This window comes from Empidonax traillii, unplaced genomic scaffold (assembly GCF_003031625.1).
Source record: "Empidonax traillii isolate 1590-97213 ecotype Southwest subspecies unplaced genomic scaffold, ASM303162v1 scaffold949:size228964, whole genome shotgun sequence".
Taxonomy (NCBI): Eukaryota; Metazoa; Chordata; class Aves; order Passeriformes; family Tyrannidae; genus Empidonax; species Empidonax traillii.
In genome coordinates this window covers 183,672-201,219 of record NW_020956142.1, presented here as the reverse complement: position 1 = coordinate 201,219, position 17,548 = coordinate 183,672, and the positions used below count along the sequence as shown (strand labels likewise).

General features: G+C 37.6%; 1 protein-coding gene across 2 annotated transcripts in view; it reads left to right on the top strand.

Annotated features, from left to right (window-relative positions):
• Positions 1-17,548, top strand: part of THBS2 (thrombospondin 2) — a 33,539-nt gene that overhangs the window by 6,520 nt on the left and 9,471 nt on the right. For both annotated transcript variants that reach the window (XM_027903251.1, XM_027903252.1), the window contains exons 5-17: positions 2,783-2,976; positions 3,774-3,914; positions 4,167-4,263; positions 5,471-5,641; positions 6,470-6,646; positions 7,601-7,774; positions 8,218-8,345; positions 8,451-8,603; positions 9,444-9,662; positions 12,230-12,337; positions 14,132-14,291; positions 15,761-15,879; positions 16,500-16,734. In XM_027903251.1, coding sequence (XP_027759052.1) covers positions 2,783-2,976; positions 3,774-3,914; positions 4,167-4,263; positions 5,471-5,641; positions 6,470-6,646; positions 7,601-7,774; positions 8,218-8,345; positions 8,451-8,603; positions 9,444-9,662; positions 12,230-12,337; positions 14,132-14,291; positions 15,761-15,879; positions 16,500-16,734 — 2,076 coding nt within the window. The remainder of the gene's footprint in view (positions 1-2,782; positions 2,977-3,773; positions 3,915-4,166; positions 4,264-5,470; positions 5,642-6,469; positions 6,647-7,600; positions 7,775-8,217; positions 8,346-8,450; positions 8,604-9,443; positions 9,663-12,229; positions 12,338-14,131; positions 14,292-15,760; positions 15,880-16,499; positions 16,735-17,548) is intronic.

Sequence of the window (17,548 nt, the reverse complement as noted above, 5' to 3'; positions counted from 1 at the left end):
TCTGTTCCAGTTCACAGTCACCTGCAAAATGAAGAAGTTCTTCCTCATATCCCGGTGGAACTTCCTGTGCATCTGTTTCTGCCTGCTGCCTCTTGTCCTATTGCTTGGCACTACCAAGAAGAGCCTGGCTCCATCCTCTTGACACCCACCTTTTAGATACTTATAGATTGATGAGGTCCCTCTCAGCCATGTCTTCACGATACAACAGGCTCAACTCCCTCAGCCTGTCCTTGTAAGGGAGATGCTTGAGTCCCTAAATTATCTTTGTAGCCCTCTGCTGGATCTGCTCTAGGAGCTCTATGTCTCTCTTGTACTGAGGGGCCCAGAACCAGACACAGCACTCCAGATGTGGCCTCACCAGAGCTGGGTAGATGGCAGGACAGTTCTTTTCTGTCCCTCTCTCCAAAGTGTTGATGTCCCTCTGAAGGGCTGCACTGTTCTCTGGGGTATCAGCCACCCCTCCCAGCTTTTGTGTCATCAGCAGATTTGGTGAGAAGGCATCTGCCTCTTCATCCAAGCTATTGATGAATGAGTTAAACGATACTGGGCCCAGTTTTGAACCTTGGGGGACACTGCTTGTGACAGTTACCACAGGTGAAAAACCACGAGTGCTCTGTTACTGACCACAAGGTACATATTTCCCCTTTTGATGGCCCACTCGTTGAGCTGAGGTACGGGCACAAAGATACCATGTTTGTGTGTGAATGTCCCATAACAGCAAGGCAGCGGTTACCAATGAGGTGCACTCAGCTTTGAGGACAAAAAATGGACAGGACTGTGTTTTTCCAATGTATCTTTAATCCTAATATGAGAATGTGAGGTATGGTGAAATGGTAGCTTGGGATTGCTGTTGGGTTGAGGGTAGGAAAGTATGTCTATAATGTGGTGGCTGCAAATCCTTTAGGCAGGATGTATATGCAGCGCTGGATAGGAGAGATGACAAAAACATGCCTAAAAACATCAATAAAATCCCTTCTTGGGCTGTATCGACAGAATGTCATTTGCATATGTGAAAGGATTCAAATTTTGCTCTTCTGGTTTCTCATTTTAAAGATAATCATGTGGTCCTTAGGAAATTAGCAGGAAGCCAGCAGCAGAGAACTGATTTCCCAGTGATCCTCAGGCATCTTATTTCAGTCACTGCCAAGTACCAGTAGGAAGTGTGGATTTAGTTCTTCTAACATAGTTTTGGTTTATGTTTCCTGCTGAGATTGCAGCTTTATTAATGTCCTCAGAATGTTCCGGTCAAGGCACACTCCATGTTGGCTTGAAAAATATGAAACTAATGACCTGAGAAGTGCTATGGGAGGATCTGAGAAATCTAGTGTTTCAGTGTGGTAGGAAAATTGCATTCTTTCCAGGGAATCAAAAAGCAGCTGAAGTAAACTGTTATGACACAGAATTCTGGTCTGCTATGTGGTTTTCTCTCATCCTGTAAATGAAGCTGGACAATTATTTCAACTTTGGAAAACTGTGAATAGTTTTTTGTAGACCTTGGCTAATGGTAGATGTTTCATAGCTAGTTTAAAAGCACATCAAGCCAATAATTTTAACTATGGTTGAGAAGTAATAATTTAATGTCATATTATGGGTTAGTCCTTTGTTCTTTTATTTCTAGCCTTCTAAATGAATGAAGAGTACTTTGCTCCCATTTGCATTCCTTCTGTATTTAAATCTACACTTTACATTGCATGGTAGAGCACCAAATCAAACCCTTAATATTTTTGAAGCATTACCTCCTTCTGTGACTTGTCAACACAGAATGGTATTAGGGTGTTTCGAATCATGTGTTTTATGGCACACATTCCTGGCCTGATTCTTTCTTTTTAAATTGCTGTATCCTTTGCTTGCCTTTTCTTTTTGGTAACCTTGAGCCATTCCAACATTACTAAATTGGGTAAATAAGTTTTTACTGAGAGACAGGGCAATGTGAATTTCTGTATAGCAAAAACCAAATTTGAGTGTACAACACAACACAACACAGACTGTTTTATTTAGTTATCTATGTGCTTTTGTTATTAATTAAAAATTATGCTTTTGTGATACTGTTTTTCAGATATTTGCTGTAGACAGGGATGTCTTTTAAAATAGTATTAGAACATGTCCAGTTCTCCCTATATAGTGCATGCAAAGTCCTACTTTAATTACAGTTTGCCTGCTGGAGGAGTGTTTGGAGTGACAAATCAAATATTCTGTCTGATCTTAGCTTGACCTCCATTTCACTTCAGAATTAAGCTGTTATTGTAAGAGCTCCTTTGAGCTTAACACCAGGTAGTGCAATATAGGGCAGCCCAAATTGCATAATGGCCCAAATTTGATCCAAGTCACCATGAAGTTTATGGATGGAACAAGGGCAATAACTTTCTGCAAGAAAACTCTTTCTCTTGCCTTTTTCTTTGCATCAAGAAAATGTGATAGGTCATGAAAAAATCCAGAACCTTTCGTGTCTCTTGAGTGGATAAAATGGGTTTGCTTTTTTGATACTGTGTTCTTTTGTTGGCCTTCTTCATAAATGAATGTGTTGCAGTGCCAACAGTTCTAAAGTGAGTGCCATGTGAGACACAGCTTGGCTCTTAATTTTGAAAAGAGAAAGCCTATAATTGGAACCAGCTGACATCTAACCCCTCTCTTTTATTCATGGGTATAATAAGCATGAAGCTGTGCCAAAATAGATGTGTTTAAATCCTACCCACGGGTGCCAATCTGTGATTTCAGCAGGGATCTATAATCTGTGGAAGAACTTTGTATATGTTGTTCTTCTCTTTCCTTCTCTTGCTACCAGCTGAAGTGAACACCATCAATGAGAGCACTGAAATCCTTCACTTGAGCCCTGCGGTCACAACCGAGTATGTGGGTGAGAAACCAGGAAAGGCAGAGTTCTGTGACCGCTCCTGTGAGGAGCTGGGATCAATGTTCACGGAGCTCACTGGCCTGCGCATTGTGGTGAACAACTTGGCTGATAACCTCCAAAAAGTGGTAGGTACCTGTAAGTCTGAAAAACTGAAAGAGGCCTGCTGTGCAGTGCTCTTTCCTTCTTGCTTTTACACCAGAGGCAGTTAATAGAGATCACTGTATTACCTTTGTGTATACCTGTTGGTATGCCTACATGATGTAGAGGAGTCCTGTTTCCATTGTGACTAGTATAGCACTTTAATGAAGGCTTGGTTTTCACAGACTGGATTTAAAAGAGCACACACACATGAACTCGTACACACGTGAAGTCAGTCCTCTTAGAGGTTACTGCAGGTTTGGAAATTGAGAGCTAGCAATCTCAACCTTGCCTGTGTACTCTTAAAGCATTGTTACCATGCTTATACCATTTATGATTACGTCAGTAAGTGGCTACACAATTTACTTACCTAAATTGTAAGTAAATGCATGGGATTTTCATAGTTGAAGTGTGATGGCAACATTTTACAGAAGTCCTCCCCTCTTTTTATTTTGAATCAGTTAATTATTTCTGAAAGAATTTTATTACCATGCCATATGTCTCAGGACTAAAATCTTCTCACCTAAAAATGAGATATACTAGAGGAAAGCAAAACTTCTAAGAAAAGATTTCCCTTAATATTGTGTGACTGTGTTTGTACCATTTATAGAAAAATTGCTGTGCAGTTTTGTGGTACTTGAGATCCTCTTCTTTATGTACCAGAAATATGTGAAAATATACATTTTTAATGGAAGAATTAAATCCAGTAGTGTCTCAATTTTGTTCACTTGTAACAATTTGCTTACAAAGTACACAATTTGTTTTCACTTACTTCATCTTCTAGTCTGAAGAGAACCAAATTATGTGGGAATTGATTGGGCCTAACAAAACACTGAAGAACCAGTCGGTTTGCTGGCAAGATGGTCGTGTCTTTGCAGATAATGAAAGCTGGATTGTAGATAGCTGCACCAAGTGCACCTGCCAGGTAAGGTTTTGGAAACAGTCTTCTTCTCTGTGGAAATGCATAGCAGATTTAATCCAGCTCAGCTCTGCAGGTCAGGTCATACTTACTCAGATCTTGTCCTGGACCTACTGATATTTATAAAAAGTAGTCTCCATGTCCATGATAGTTAGAACAAATCAAAGAATTTCCACACATGAAACTTTCCCAGATGCCCACTTTCATTTGCCTCTGTATGTGCGCATAGGTCAGTAAGCTGATTTTCTTTGCCTGTAGGATTCTAAAATTGTGTGCCATCAAATCACCTGCCCAGCAGTCTCCTGTGCTGATCCATCTTTTGTTGAAGGTGAATGCTGCCCAGTCTGCTCTCACTGTGAGTATTTCACCAAAGAGAAAAATAGTCTTTGGCAATACTTAAAATCATTAGTAGTGTTTTGGAAAAGGCAGAACAATTAAGAGGTCAAGACAGGTAAGATCAAATATAAAACATTTATGTAAACAAAGATCAGATGAAGAAACTTGGCTTCTTGAAGTTACCTTCTGGAAGAGTTGCTCTCTCTTCAGTGATTCTGTTGGTTGCTTAGAATTAAGCTGATATCTTGCTTAGCTGTGTTGGACACAAAATATTAAAAACATCCTTCTCCCCAGTCATGTTTTCCAAGGCTGGACATTCTGTTTTTTGTTGGTTTGTAATAGCACTGTCCCCTATTGCTTCTTTTCTGTACTACCAGTTAAAACAGACTAACGTAAGTTAGGATGTCTTCTTAACTCTTTATGGAGGATGTTTAAGTTTCAGACCAAAAGTTTTATGCAGTTTTATGCAATATTTATTAAGAGTGCAAATTATTTTTCCTCTCTACTGTCATTCTGTTACTCTGTTTTATTTCTTCTCTGTCATATGTTCTCTGTTTGGTGTATTGCTTTATGTATAAACCTGGACTTCCTGGACAGTGTGGTCCACATTTGTGACAGCATCATAGACCATGAACTGGTCTTTGGAGTGACAGTAGTTTTAAGAACTTCACTGATTATTTGACTTCAGTGTGGGATCACTGTGTTTCACTTTGTGCCAGACAGGTCTGTTACAGAAGAAAATGGTTGCTTAGACGTTCTAAATAAAAATGCATTGTAATAAACTTAGAAGGTTTTTTGCCCATTCAGAGCTTAGGGCATATTCTTACAATGTGCTCTTAACCATGTTCACTCTTATCTAGTGTTCAAAGATGGGGCCACATCTCATCATACTGACCTATCTTCTGAAGTCAAAGGCAGCTAGGACTCGAGTTTTTGGCTTAGTACATTCTAGAGATAAGATATTCTTCCTCTAGAGATCAGTGCTTTGTGCAAACACACTGCACACAAGTTCATAAAGATTCAGGATTCTTATCTGGACTAACCTCTCATTATATTAAATCATAATTCCCTAACTTCAGTGGCAGTGCAGGAAAGCAAAAGTAGAAAAGGAGAGATCTAAATGATAAAGTCCATATTCTACAGAAAAAGAGAAGTGAAAATCTTCTGGATAGGATAACAGAACAACTTTCGAAACTAAGCACTTTTTCTTACCTTTTACTCTGCAGCGGATGACAGTGAGGAAGGCTGGTCACCGTGGTCAGACTGGACAAAGTGCTCGGTTACCTGTGGCTCTGGGACTCAGATGCGAGGAAGGTCATGTGATGTCACCAGGAGCGCATGTACAGGTCCACACATCCAGACAAGGATGTGCAGCTTTAAGAAATGTGACCATCGCAGTAAGTAATAAAATTTCTCCCCTTTTAAAAACTTCTTTGGACAGGCAAAACCAAGCTTAGCCAGGACAATACGTACTTAAACACTCATATATGAACAGTTAAAGTAGCTGTGATTAGATTCTGTGTCATCTTCCCCCTTTCAAATAATCATCCTTTTTCCTGACAATTTAATAGATATATTCATTTTGGGCTCAGCTCTGTTGAACAGAAAGATAGTGAATGATCCTTTCTTCAACATTATGAACTGGAGTCTCTTGCTGGAATTCAGTTTGGAGACAACATCCATAATCATGACATACAGGGCCATGTTTAGATCTGCCATTCATTCATGGTTATTGGCCCATTCCATTAGCTGAGTTGTGTTTAGGAATGCAGTAATCATGGAAGACTTTTGCAAAATATCAAACTGGTTTTATATTTAAGGCACTTAGAGGGATCATATTCCAAAAGTGTAGTTAATGTTATTGCTGGTGCTTACTGTATTGAGGTTAATATAGCACCATGACATTATCTATCAGCTGAAGCTGCTAGACGTCCAAATGTGCATTTTAAACAAGTGGGGTTTTTTATTGGAATTTTTTATTGGAATTTTTTATTTTAAATACCTAAAATCAGTTTTAGTCATATGTTGGCCACTGAAATTCCTAAGAAAGCTTTACTTGAATGCGTGAGCTGGCATGCTGGGCTTTGTAAATGACAGTGACAGGAAAGGGACTGGACATACATCAAATGTAGTGAGAGGCTCATCAGAAGGTTAACTTCACAAGTGAGTTTCTATTAGTGCTGCAAGTGGGCTGTTTCCTTGACTTTTGCACTTTTCTCTGACAGTACGACAAGATGGTGGCTGGAGTCACTGGTCTCCCTGGTCTTCCTGTTCAGTTACCTGTGGAGTAGGAAATATCACCCGCATCCGCCTCTGCAACTCTCCTATTCCACAGATGGGTGGGAAAAACTGTGTAGGAAATGGGCGTGAAACAGAAAAGTGTGAGAAGGTTCCATGTCCAGGTATGTCTGTGGTCTTGAATCAAAAGTGACACAATAATATTCCAGTTGAATTTCTTCTTTATTTCGATCTATTTACAGTGATTTCTGTGATGGCAAATATAATTCTGGATTATGAGTTAAATAGTACAAAAAGGTGCTTTGAAAATGAAGACAACAATGCAGAGATTTTGTAAACATTCCAAGCTATAATTTGGTGTCAGTCTTCTAACCCAATAGTACTTAAATATCTAAAAACACTTCATCTATTTTTTGATCTATCTATGCATGTGAAGTTAGTGAAAGTTTATTTAGTTAAGGATGCATACCATTGTCTTTATCTTTGGCTTTTTTTTTTTCAGTACAAAGCACAGACAATTTGATTCAAAGGTGTTTGTATCTCAAGAAAATTCAGAATTAATGACAACAGGATGAGTAGAATTTTACCACTATTAAACATGCAGAAGCATCATTGAAATAAATTATTTGTACTGAATGAAGAAGTACTATTGAAGATACACTGATAAATGTATTACAAAACAAGAATAGCTGCAACCTTACTGAGCATAAACCTTACTGTTGTCATAAAAAAAAGACATTATCTCATATTTGGCTTGGCAGAAGTTTTATCCTGTGGTCCCACCTTGCTTTCTGTACAATGTGAAAACTTAGCAGGGAGCTTTGAAGGCATCATAATGGTTCTAATCAGCTTAAATAGAAATACACCATGGCAGTTGGCATGGCGTGCTGTCTTTATTTATTGGCCAAAAAATACCTATAAAGCAGTTGGGTATTTTTCATTTGTTTGTTTGTTTCTGAAATAATGTTATCTCGGTGCAAAGCTCTGCCAGCATCTTTCTATGTACATAGTGAGAAACTGTCTCCAGTCAGGGATCTGAAGAAAGGGCTGTTGTCATTGGCACCAAATGTTGTCCCCAGTATATTGCCTGTTATGCTCTTCTCTTCTGCATCTCTCAGTGAATGGCCAGTGGGGTCCTTGGTCTCCGTGGTCTGCCTGCACTGTTACCTGTGGAGGAGGAATTCGGGAGAGGTCTCGTCTCTGTAACAGTCCAGAGCCGCAGTATGGAGGAAAGCCATGTGTGGGAGATACCAAGCAGCATGATATGTGCAATAAGAAGGATTGCCCAATTGGTTGGTATATAGTCATTCGTTAGTCAGTCTGAATAGTTATTGATGCTGTTATTTCTTTAATGGGTAATTATGAATTGACACTACAGAAATCCACTAATTATACCTTTGTTTCAGTAAGGGACATTTAACTATTTTGGGTGCTGTTTAGTGGAATTTTATATATATTCTTGATACTGACGTTTCCTGAACAAGTATTCATTTGTGAAATAGGGATTCAGTATGCTGTAATGTGTTCAGCTGGATGTACCAATCTGTAGTCTTTCTATATTAAATCAATAGTATATTAAATGCACTTAATAACCCTAATTCTAAGTGTTTTTATACGAGTCTATTGCATCAGGTGTTATTTAAGCTAGTGAACAGAGAACACCTGTTTCTTAAATGAAATTTTAAATGCCTTTTACCCTCCTTACTTAATTTACACTTCTGTGTGTCTTTGCCAGATGGGTGTTTGTCAAATCCTTGCTTTCCTGGAGCAGAATGCAACAGTTACCCAGATGGGTCTTGGTCATGTGGGCCATGCCCAGCAGGATACCTTGGCAATGGCACTGTCTGTGAGGATCTTGATGAGGTATGGACTTGTTTCCATTAACATTAGGAAATCACCATGAAATTTTCATTATCTAGGAATTATGCAGCCATCTAATTGTTTTCGTCTTTCTTTCCGTACCTGCAGTGTATAGCTGTGTCAGATGTCTGCTTTAAAGTGAATCAAGTCCATCGCTGTGTTAACACAAATCCAGGTTTCCACTGCTTGCCTTGTCCTCCACGCTATAAAGGAAGTCAGCCCTATGGAGTAGGGCTGGAAGTTGCCAAGACAGAGAAGCAAGTAAGTGATGTTGAAGAGAATTTAATGGCTTTGAAACTGAGTAATTCTCAACTGAAAATATCTGTTAATGACAGCATATGATAAACTTGGGTACCAGACAAAAATAACTTGAAATAGATAACTGCTGTTCAGACTATTTTTGATTTGAGTAGCAAAACACTGAATTTGGGGTTGGACATTTTAAGGGTTTTATTTTCCCTAGACATCTGCTCAGTTGCACCAAATGAGTCTAAAATTCCAGGAGCAAACATTTCCCTGCTTTGCATTTCTTTCCCTGAGGTGTGTATATCTGTTCTGGAGGTTGGAAAGTAAAGCATTACGATTGTCTTCTTCAAAAGTGTACCAATTTAATGCCAGTGTCATCGGACATATATGTCTGATGTTCTCACTCCCTCAATTCCATGGGGCCAGAGCCTGTCAGTGGTGAAAGACGGCAGGAAGTGGAAGACTACAGTTAGATAGATGAAACAGAAACATTAAAATGGATATGATGGGATGCCTTCTCTTTTTTGCTATTGAATCAATCTGTGGTTTGCTCAACGTGTGAAGTCTACATGTGAAATTTCTGGGGATTAATTACATCTGGAAGAAGGCAGATAGAGTTCTGAAAGTGTTAATCGCTTTAATTGCTTTTTTAATAATGTCCAAATTTTCCTTTTTTTTTTTTTTTCATTGAACACATTTGCTGGAGTTGTAAACTGACAGAGCAGTGCGATTCACAATTAAAGCAAAATTCCTGTCTTCAGGCCTCCAAACAACTGGCCTGATTTTGACAAAGGTGAGGCCCACACAGCTGGCTGTGAATATCAAGCTTCAGTGAATATGCTCTATCTTTTACAGGTCTGTGAACCTGAGAATCCATGCAAGGACAAGACACACAGCTGCCACAAGTCTGCTGAGTGCATCTATCTGGGCCATTTCAGTGATCCAATGTACAAATGTGAATGCAGGACAGGTTATGCTGGCGATGGACGCATCTGTGGGGAGGATTCGGATTTGGATGGCTGGCCTAATAATAACTTGGTCTGTGCTGCTAATGCAACATACCACTGTGTGAAGGTAAGTGAAAAAGGTTGATAAAATGCCATGTGATAACAAAATTTTCTCTCTTTTTCTTAAACAGTTGTGAGTAATGTTTTTAATTCATGAAGCTGGTGGTTGCTTCATTGACTTTTGACTGTTACAGCATTCTCATTTTCTAAGAGATGCTGTGAAATATGTATTCACTCAATCCAGTAAGATCTAGTAAAGGATTCTCAAAATTAAATCCAGAGTCCTCTGCTTTGGATTTCTTCCTACTCAGAATACATGGAAGACTGGGATGCTTGTGAAGAGAGTTAGCACACTGAGCAGGAGCTGCCTAAAGCATGGGTGTGGAGCATACAGCTAGTGAAAACTAAACAGGAATCTGTGGCCCAGGTTGGTGTGAAATACCACGTGAAAAGCTTTTAACAAGACACAGCCATGTAAGGGCTACACTTCTAAATCCTTTCTTGAACTACCCCTTCCTTTTAAAAGAGTTAAACAGACCACACTCTGTGAAAACTGGATTCAGAGTGTGAGATAATTTTTGACAATAGGACCCTAAGAGAGGAATAAACATGAATAATTGGACAGAAGAGTTTTCTCCTTATTGCAAAAGCTTAGAGGGAGAGGATAGGAGATTCAGCCTCCTTCACCCTTCAGAGATGTGAAGTCCCAGCTCTGACCCTCCCTGAGGGAATGACCTGCCTGCCACCATTGGCTTCTAGATCTAGTGAGGGACTTGTCCAGTCTTGTTGTGCAGCTGTGCCATTGTAGAGAAAAATGAAATATTACTACACCAAGGAGAAAATAAGCATCAGGGAACCTAAAAGTGGTGGCATGTAGGTTTAGCAATGTGTGCCCACCGTGGTGTGTTCCCTGGGTCCTCCTCCTTCATGTTAAAGTGATCTACCTCTAAACCCTCATGAAGTTCTAGCACAATAACTTTTGCTTTAAAAATGAGGAAAGGAATGCAAAAATGACTGAGTCCTAAACCACTACAGTGATTAAAACAAATACAGATCAAGAGACTAGGAAAATTTGAAACTGGGCTGTTTGAGAGAATAAGTTACTTGTGTAATCCACTTGAAGCTCTGAATCTGGACTCTATCAGCCAAAGAGTTTCAGATATGGATGGAAATTTGAGCCCCAAATGTTGATCTTCCTCACTGTAGCTGATGTCTGTTCATTGTGGATTCGGCCAATTTGGCTATTGCAGTTCATATATCCTTTTTTTCAGTTCCTGTCATCATAATCTGCAACATGTTGACCCATGATGTAACACAAAGGATTAGTTTTTATTAAATCCAACATGCTGAACCCATTCAGAAAAAAAACTGTTTCCAAAGATTGATTCGTGTTTTCTATATTATATATGTTGATCTCATAGACACAAGTACTTAATTTAAGGGGACCCCTCCAACCTCCCCGAAAAAAAAAACCCCAAATACCACATATTTTCAGGTCCTTATATATCCTTCGATATTAAAAAAGCTTCTTTCTTTGAGCTGATAATGGTTGAAAATTAACTTAGTGTCTTGATTAATTTCTTTCATAATTTCAAATTTTTCATGTATCACTGGTAACCAGTGTTAAGCTGGACAATCAAGACTGTTCACAGGTATTTGGTAAAAATTTCTGTGTTTTGGTTTTTATCACAAATTTTCCAGTTCTGTTTTTCTTAAATTATCTATTCTGTTAGAACCACTGAGATTGAAAACCAACCTAGGAATCTTACTAAAATATTATCTTTTGAAGTATGTGTTACAAAGAAGATATTTCTGCAATTTATTGACAGATTCAATGTTGGGCTGAGGTAGATGTGAAATGTGAATAAAAATGAGAATAATGGTGTGTTTTTATAGATGTATTTATTCACAGCAAGTGGTAGAATTGCAATCTGTTTTAACTGATTTCATTATCTTAAAAAGAAATGCAATTTAAAAGTTGGGCAAGCTAGTTCTTAGTTTTTTCATTATATCCTAAGACTTGCTCATTTAAAATAGTCATTCTTTACAAAGCTGATACAAATAGATACATTTGCCTGTTAGTTTCAAAGCCATGGGAGTGCAAAGTTACTGTTTCGCAGAACGTATAAAGACACTTTTTTCAAGACCCTTTCTTACAGTGTTCCCCTTCATTGCTGTGTACCACTCCATTTCAGTAACTTTCCATATGAACAACTATTTCTGAAGACCTTCTTCTGGCTTGTATCTTTATTTTTCTGGCAACCAAACCTGCACATTTTTTATGTAAACTTCAAACATATTCCATGAATTATCTATAAAAAGTTGATGTAAGAGTGCACGTCTGTGTGTGTGGTATGTTTGCTCTCTGCTAGTTTCTTTTAAAATTAACTGGAAACATCATTTTAATAGGAGCTGAGAAATAGAATGATTTGCAGATGCATTTCAATTACTTTACAATATGAAAACAGCAAATGAACTACTATCTCTGGCAGCAAACAAACAGGCACTTTAAAAAGTGTTTGTGACTGATTGCTTTTGTTTTATAGTCTCTGGTGTACCATATCTACTCTTCTGCCCAGGCAAGTTTTTCTGACGTAATGTAAACATAATGTATTGTTTGTTTATTTTGGCCAGGATAACTGCCCTCTTCTGCCTAACTCTGGCCAAGAAGACTTTGATAAAGATGGCAGAGGAGATGCCTGTGATGAGGATGATGACAATGATGGTGTTGAAGATGACAAAGTAAGATATGTGTCTGTCTGCAATACATTTGACCTAAACATCTGGTTTTAAGGAAAACCATTACAATAGATGTGAACCTTATTGTTCAGAGCTTCAGCTGAGTTCTTCTGTACTGAAAGATATGTAGTGCAGAGTAAAGCTGTGTTCAATCAAAAGAGAGGAGCACTGTGCAGAGCAAAGCAGCCTGGGGAACCTGGGGATGAATTATGTTCTCTGTATAAGATATGAGTTCAGTTATGTACATGAAAAGAGTTTAATGGAAAATGATATTGGATTTTTTATGTTGTAATGGGAGAATGACAGGTCTATTGTATTTGAAAAGCTGGTAAATATTATATATGAGATCTGTTAGAAACATGTTATGATGAATAAAAATAAACACAGCCAGCATCAAGGGGAAATGATGGAAGGAAATACCTAGCCTGGTTCCTACTTTCCTTCATATTTTCCCAAAAGACTAAAATTAAATTACTTGCAAAACCTAAAAGATAGCCAGTTAATCTAAAACTGTTGTCCTTGTATATCCAGTAAAAAGACAGAAGCACTTGCAGAGTGGGCTTCCCTCTGACTTTTGAGTGAAAATGACTCATCCTCTGAGTAAGGATGAGCGAATTGGTTTTAGAATTTTACTGTTGCTCTTTGTTCCCTTCAGAGGGAGCCTAGATGCTCTAGAGTTTCAAATGGTTAAAACTGGTGTAGAGTTATGCTCATGGGTTCTCTATTTGGAATAATAATTAAAAAAAAAAATTCCAAAGAATAATTTGATAAAGTAATATGATTTAGTATGCGTATTTTTAAAATTGTAGCCAGAACTTGTTTTGTGAGCAGTATAAAATTTTGATTTGCCTCTATATCTTGATTGTATAAAATGTGTTCCCGGGGAATTCAAAATATTGTACTAAAAAAATTATTTCCTAGTAAATTTTTGTGTGTGTTAGCAGAGAAGAGGTCATTTAAAGACTTATTCTTTATGACCTTCCTCAGATTCAATGATGCTTATGTAGCCCTCATTCCCACAGCTTTAGTTTGATTTTGTTCTTTGCATTCCACACTGAGTACTTTCTCGGCCTGTGCAAAAGAGCATCTCTAATTAGGGGATATGTTAAACATAAGCATTCTTCTTCTGGTAGTCTTTGAAATTATAGACTAAACTGAAAGAAAATTTTCCAAAGTCCATTAAAAGGAATGGTCTCAGGAAAAAAAATATTTTTGGTAAATGGGAGTATTTAATTTTAATTTTTATAAAACTTTTTGTTATCATGTGCAGAAGAACACAACCAACAAAAAAAGTCAATCTTTGTTTGAATTGAAAAATCTAAATATGTGATATGAAATTGAAAATAATGACACTAGTTTGTTCCAAAAAAAGTCAGAGTAACAGTTCTAGTTGTCTTTTTTTGTTATCCAAAAATTATAAAATGCAGCTACCTTTGGCCTAATTTTGCAACATGTTCTGATTTTTTTTTTTTTAAAAATACATCTACCAGTGATGCGCCTTTATTTAAGTATCTGAATACAGATCCAGTTTAAAATCCCTGTTGCTCTTGTGATATATGGCGCACAATTCACGTGCTTTGTACAAAACCACAAAACCAGACAGTGAACCAGGCTGTCCAGATGCCTTTCTGTTACCACCAAGATCTTCAGTGTAGGTACAGCTTGTCCACTGAAAAAATAATGAATTAATGTTTTGATTTTTGACCTCTGTCCAAGATGAACAGGAGGAATTACCACTTCATAGTATGCTCTCATGAGTTGTGATTTATATTGTGGAATCTTCTTTCTTCTTACTAGGACAATTGCCCTCTTCTCTTCAACCCTCGTCAGTTTGATTATGACAAGGATGAAGTTGGTGACCGCTGTGATAATTGCCCCTATGTGCACAACCCTGCTCAGATTGACACAGATAATAATGGGGAGGGTGACTCATGTGCTGTGGATATTGACGGAGATGGTATGATTTCAGTTTTGAGAACTGAGTGCTGTTCCAAAAGTGCACTTTGCTTTATGTCCAGTAAGATGGGCTACCTGGTTTTATACATAGAATAAAATTGTGTCTAGCCACTCAAAAACACAGGGGAAAAAAGAGAAGACTGAGGTTCATCTGTCCTGTGTAGTATATTTTCCCGTATGGTCCCTAAATGACTATAAAGGATATTGTTGAAAAATACATCGTAGCAAGTCTTTTATCAGTGTAATCTTAAAAAAAAAAAAAAAAATCTTTCATTCATCTGTGTTCCAAAGTAATCAGGGTCTAATATAACACTTCTGTTGGCTTTTTTGATTTTCCTTTGAGGGAGGGAAAAGAACATCAGAACATTGGTGTGGTTAAGACAATATCCATAGGAAAGTAATCTGCTTTTCTATGAATGTATGCAAAAGCTCACAGTAATCCAAATACACATTTTGTATGTCTTAAAATATTATTAAAGGTGTTTATTTCATCTACCAGTACATACCTATAAGACTCCAATTTGATGTGAATTAAAAAGGGGGAAAACCACTTAAATATCTCTCAAAAATCATATCCCTGCAGCATTTAATGTGTATAAGAATCCAGAAATACTAAAAGTTGAAGAAATCTAGTTTTGAGTTTCCTTCAGTAATGTTTTAAATTTTTGGATGCTTATCTGACTTCAGCTTCTGAACATTTTCTTCTTCCGATCATTAGGTTCATAATGGCACTCATGGTAGTTCTGCATTTGAATAAAATGTAATCATATTGTTATTGGTTGAAAAGTTACACAAATATGCAGGGACGATATAAAATAGGAAAGGGTCCTTGTATCTTTTCCAGACAGATATACCCATGTGTGTTTGTTTCTTTTGATCTTATTATAATTCTGAAGGAGATTGTTGGTTTTATAATGAAGTTGCCTGAGGAAGAGCAGTTTCTTTTGAAATTTGGCATGCTATACAATAAATGATGAACACGTTCTGGTAAAATTAAATTATTTAATGCTGGGGCAGCTCAACATTAATACAGTTGTTTCTCTACAAAACTTTAGAAATTGAAACCTGATATAGCTGTTCATTCTATGCCATTTCTTAGGGTGTGGGAAGAAAATCCAGAACAAATTATTTAAAAAGAAAAATACTCCACCCCTTTATTTGTCATTATGTGAAAAAGGAGTGGATTCTTAAGATATAATGAGCCCTTACTCTGGCAAAATTCAGTAGAAAAATACTTATAAAAGACTTTATCATAGCAATAAAAGTGGAATTGATACCATAATTTTTCTTTCTAATATTAGTCCTAACTGTTTCTTGTTGTAGTAATGATGTTGTAGCAATCAGAAAGCCTATGATCCCTTAAAAGCCTTACTTCTTTACTGATGAGTCCTACAGTCTATGGCTGTCTGTGTTGGATGCTACATCATTCTAATATCTTCAATTTTTTGTTGTTTTTTTTTTCCCTCATAGACATTTTCAATGAACGAGATAATTGTCCTTATGTCTATAACACTGACCAGAGTGATACAGATGGTGATGGAGTTGGTGATCAGTGTGATAATTGCCCATTGATGCATAATCCAGACCAGGTAAATGATGAAAACAGTTTCCTTAATGCTAACTTTAGAAAAAGGGCAAAAAAAAAAAAAGAGCACAGAAATTGCTACCAGTCCCTGTTGACTGGACAGCTGAAGAGGTGGATCTATATTGCTCACTTTCACATCTCAGGTTGTGAGATCTCTTAGTATCAGATGAAAAGGAAGTAGAGTGATGATGCCTTCATTCCATCTGCAATGCTTTGGTGAACTATTTTCTTCCGCTATGGGAAGTGAGTAGAGCTTCAGGGCTGCATTTGTCATGCCTGAGTGTTTTGGTCCATGTGTAGATAAGTAACATGGCATACACAGAAGCAATCAGAAAATGTGCTGCCCATACTGACACTACCCTGTCATCTCTAGAATGACAGCAATGAAAACTCTCAAAGCCCTGCCCTGGAAGTATTTGAGGACCAGATCTCGTCCACTGATAGAAGAATTAAGTAGCCTTACTAGTTTGAAGTTATGTTCGTGCTTTAAGCACAGTTGTCATTGTGGAAATATTTGTCTCTACAGAAGTCCTTGAAGAGATGCATTGAGCAGTTAAGTACGAGGCTGTACTTTTGTGTTTAATAAAAATAATAAAATTACTCTTTACAATTTTTTTGGGGTAGACTGATGCAGACAATGACCTTGTTGGCGACCAGTGTGACAATAATGAGGACATAGATGAAGACGGTCACCAGAACAACCAGGATAACTGCCCTTACATTCCCAATGCTAACCAGGCTGACCATGATCAAGATGGTAAAGGTGATGCCTGTGATCCTGATGATGACAATGATGGTGTCCCAGATGACAGGGACAACTGTCGCCTCAGATACAACCCTGAGCAGGAGGACTCAGATGGTAAGAACAAGATCATGTGAATTTCATTTAATTCTTAGTGTCCAGTTTTGATCTTGGAATATCAATGTCTGGTGAAGATAAAGACTTCAGATCAAACTGAGCTGCTTTTGCTATTTTAGACACCACAGACTTCAATGGAACTGAACTGGCTGGCTTGGTCTGGGGTTAGGGCATTAGGAATCGTCTTAGACAGGAGATCAAATATGCACAAATTATAGAAGAACACCTATAACAAAGTAGTGTTAATTTTTATCTATTTTTGTAAAAAAGACTCCTGAGCAGCTTTTCTCAAATTTCCCTCATAGGTTGCTTTAAGTTGCTTGATGGATGGACATGTCTGAGTTAAAAAAATGGATACATAATTGTTCTTTTCTCCAGTTCTGTGGTAAAATGTTGGTTACTCTCAAACAGTCCTTCTCTATGCTTGGCATTATTTAAATAAGGAAACAGTTTCACTAACATGAATTTAATTTAGAAAACAGTTATTATCCTTTGAAAACTACAAAATATGTTTACAAGTAAGACCCTTGCAATAAATACAGGTGAGCAATTTCTGTTCCAAGTCATACAACTTGCTGGAGTCTTTCCATGGTTACACTGTTGTAAGTGAAAGCAGAATTTAGTATCTGCACAATACGGTTTTACATACATTTAGAAAGATAACATACTGAGCCCTGACTGATTTCCTGGTAAGACAACTGCTGGCAATAGGTATTTTCTCATTGGCAGTCAGTAATAGTTCTTAAATTATTTAACGTTTCTGTCTTGTAATACATATCCAGAATATCTTTGTACTTGCCATAAACTCAGAATA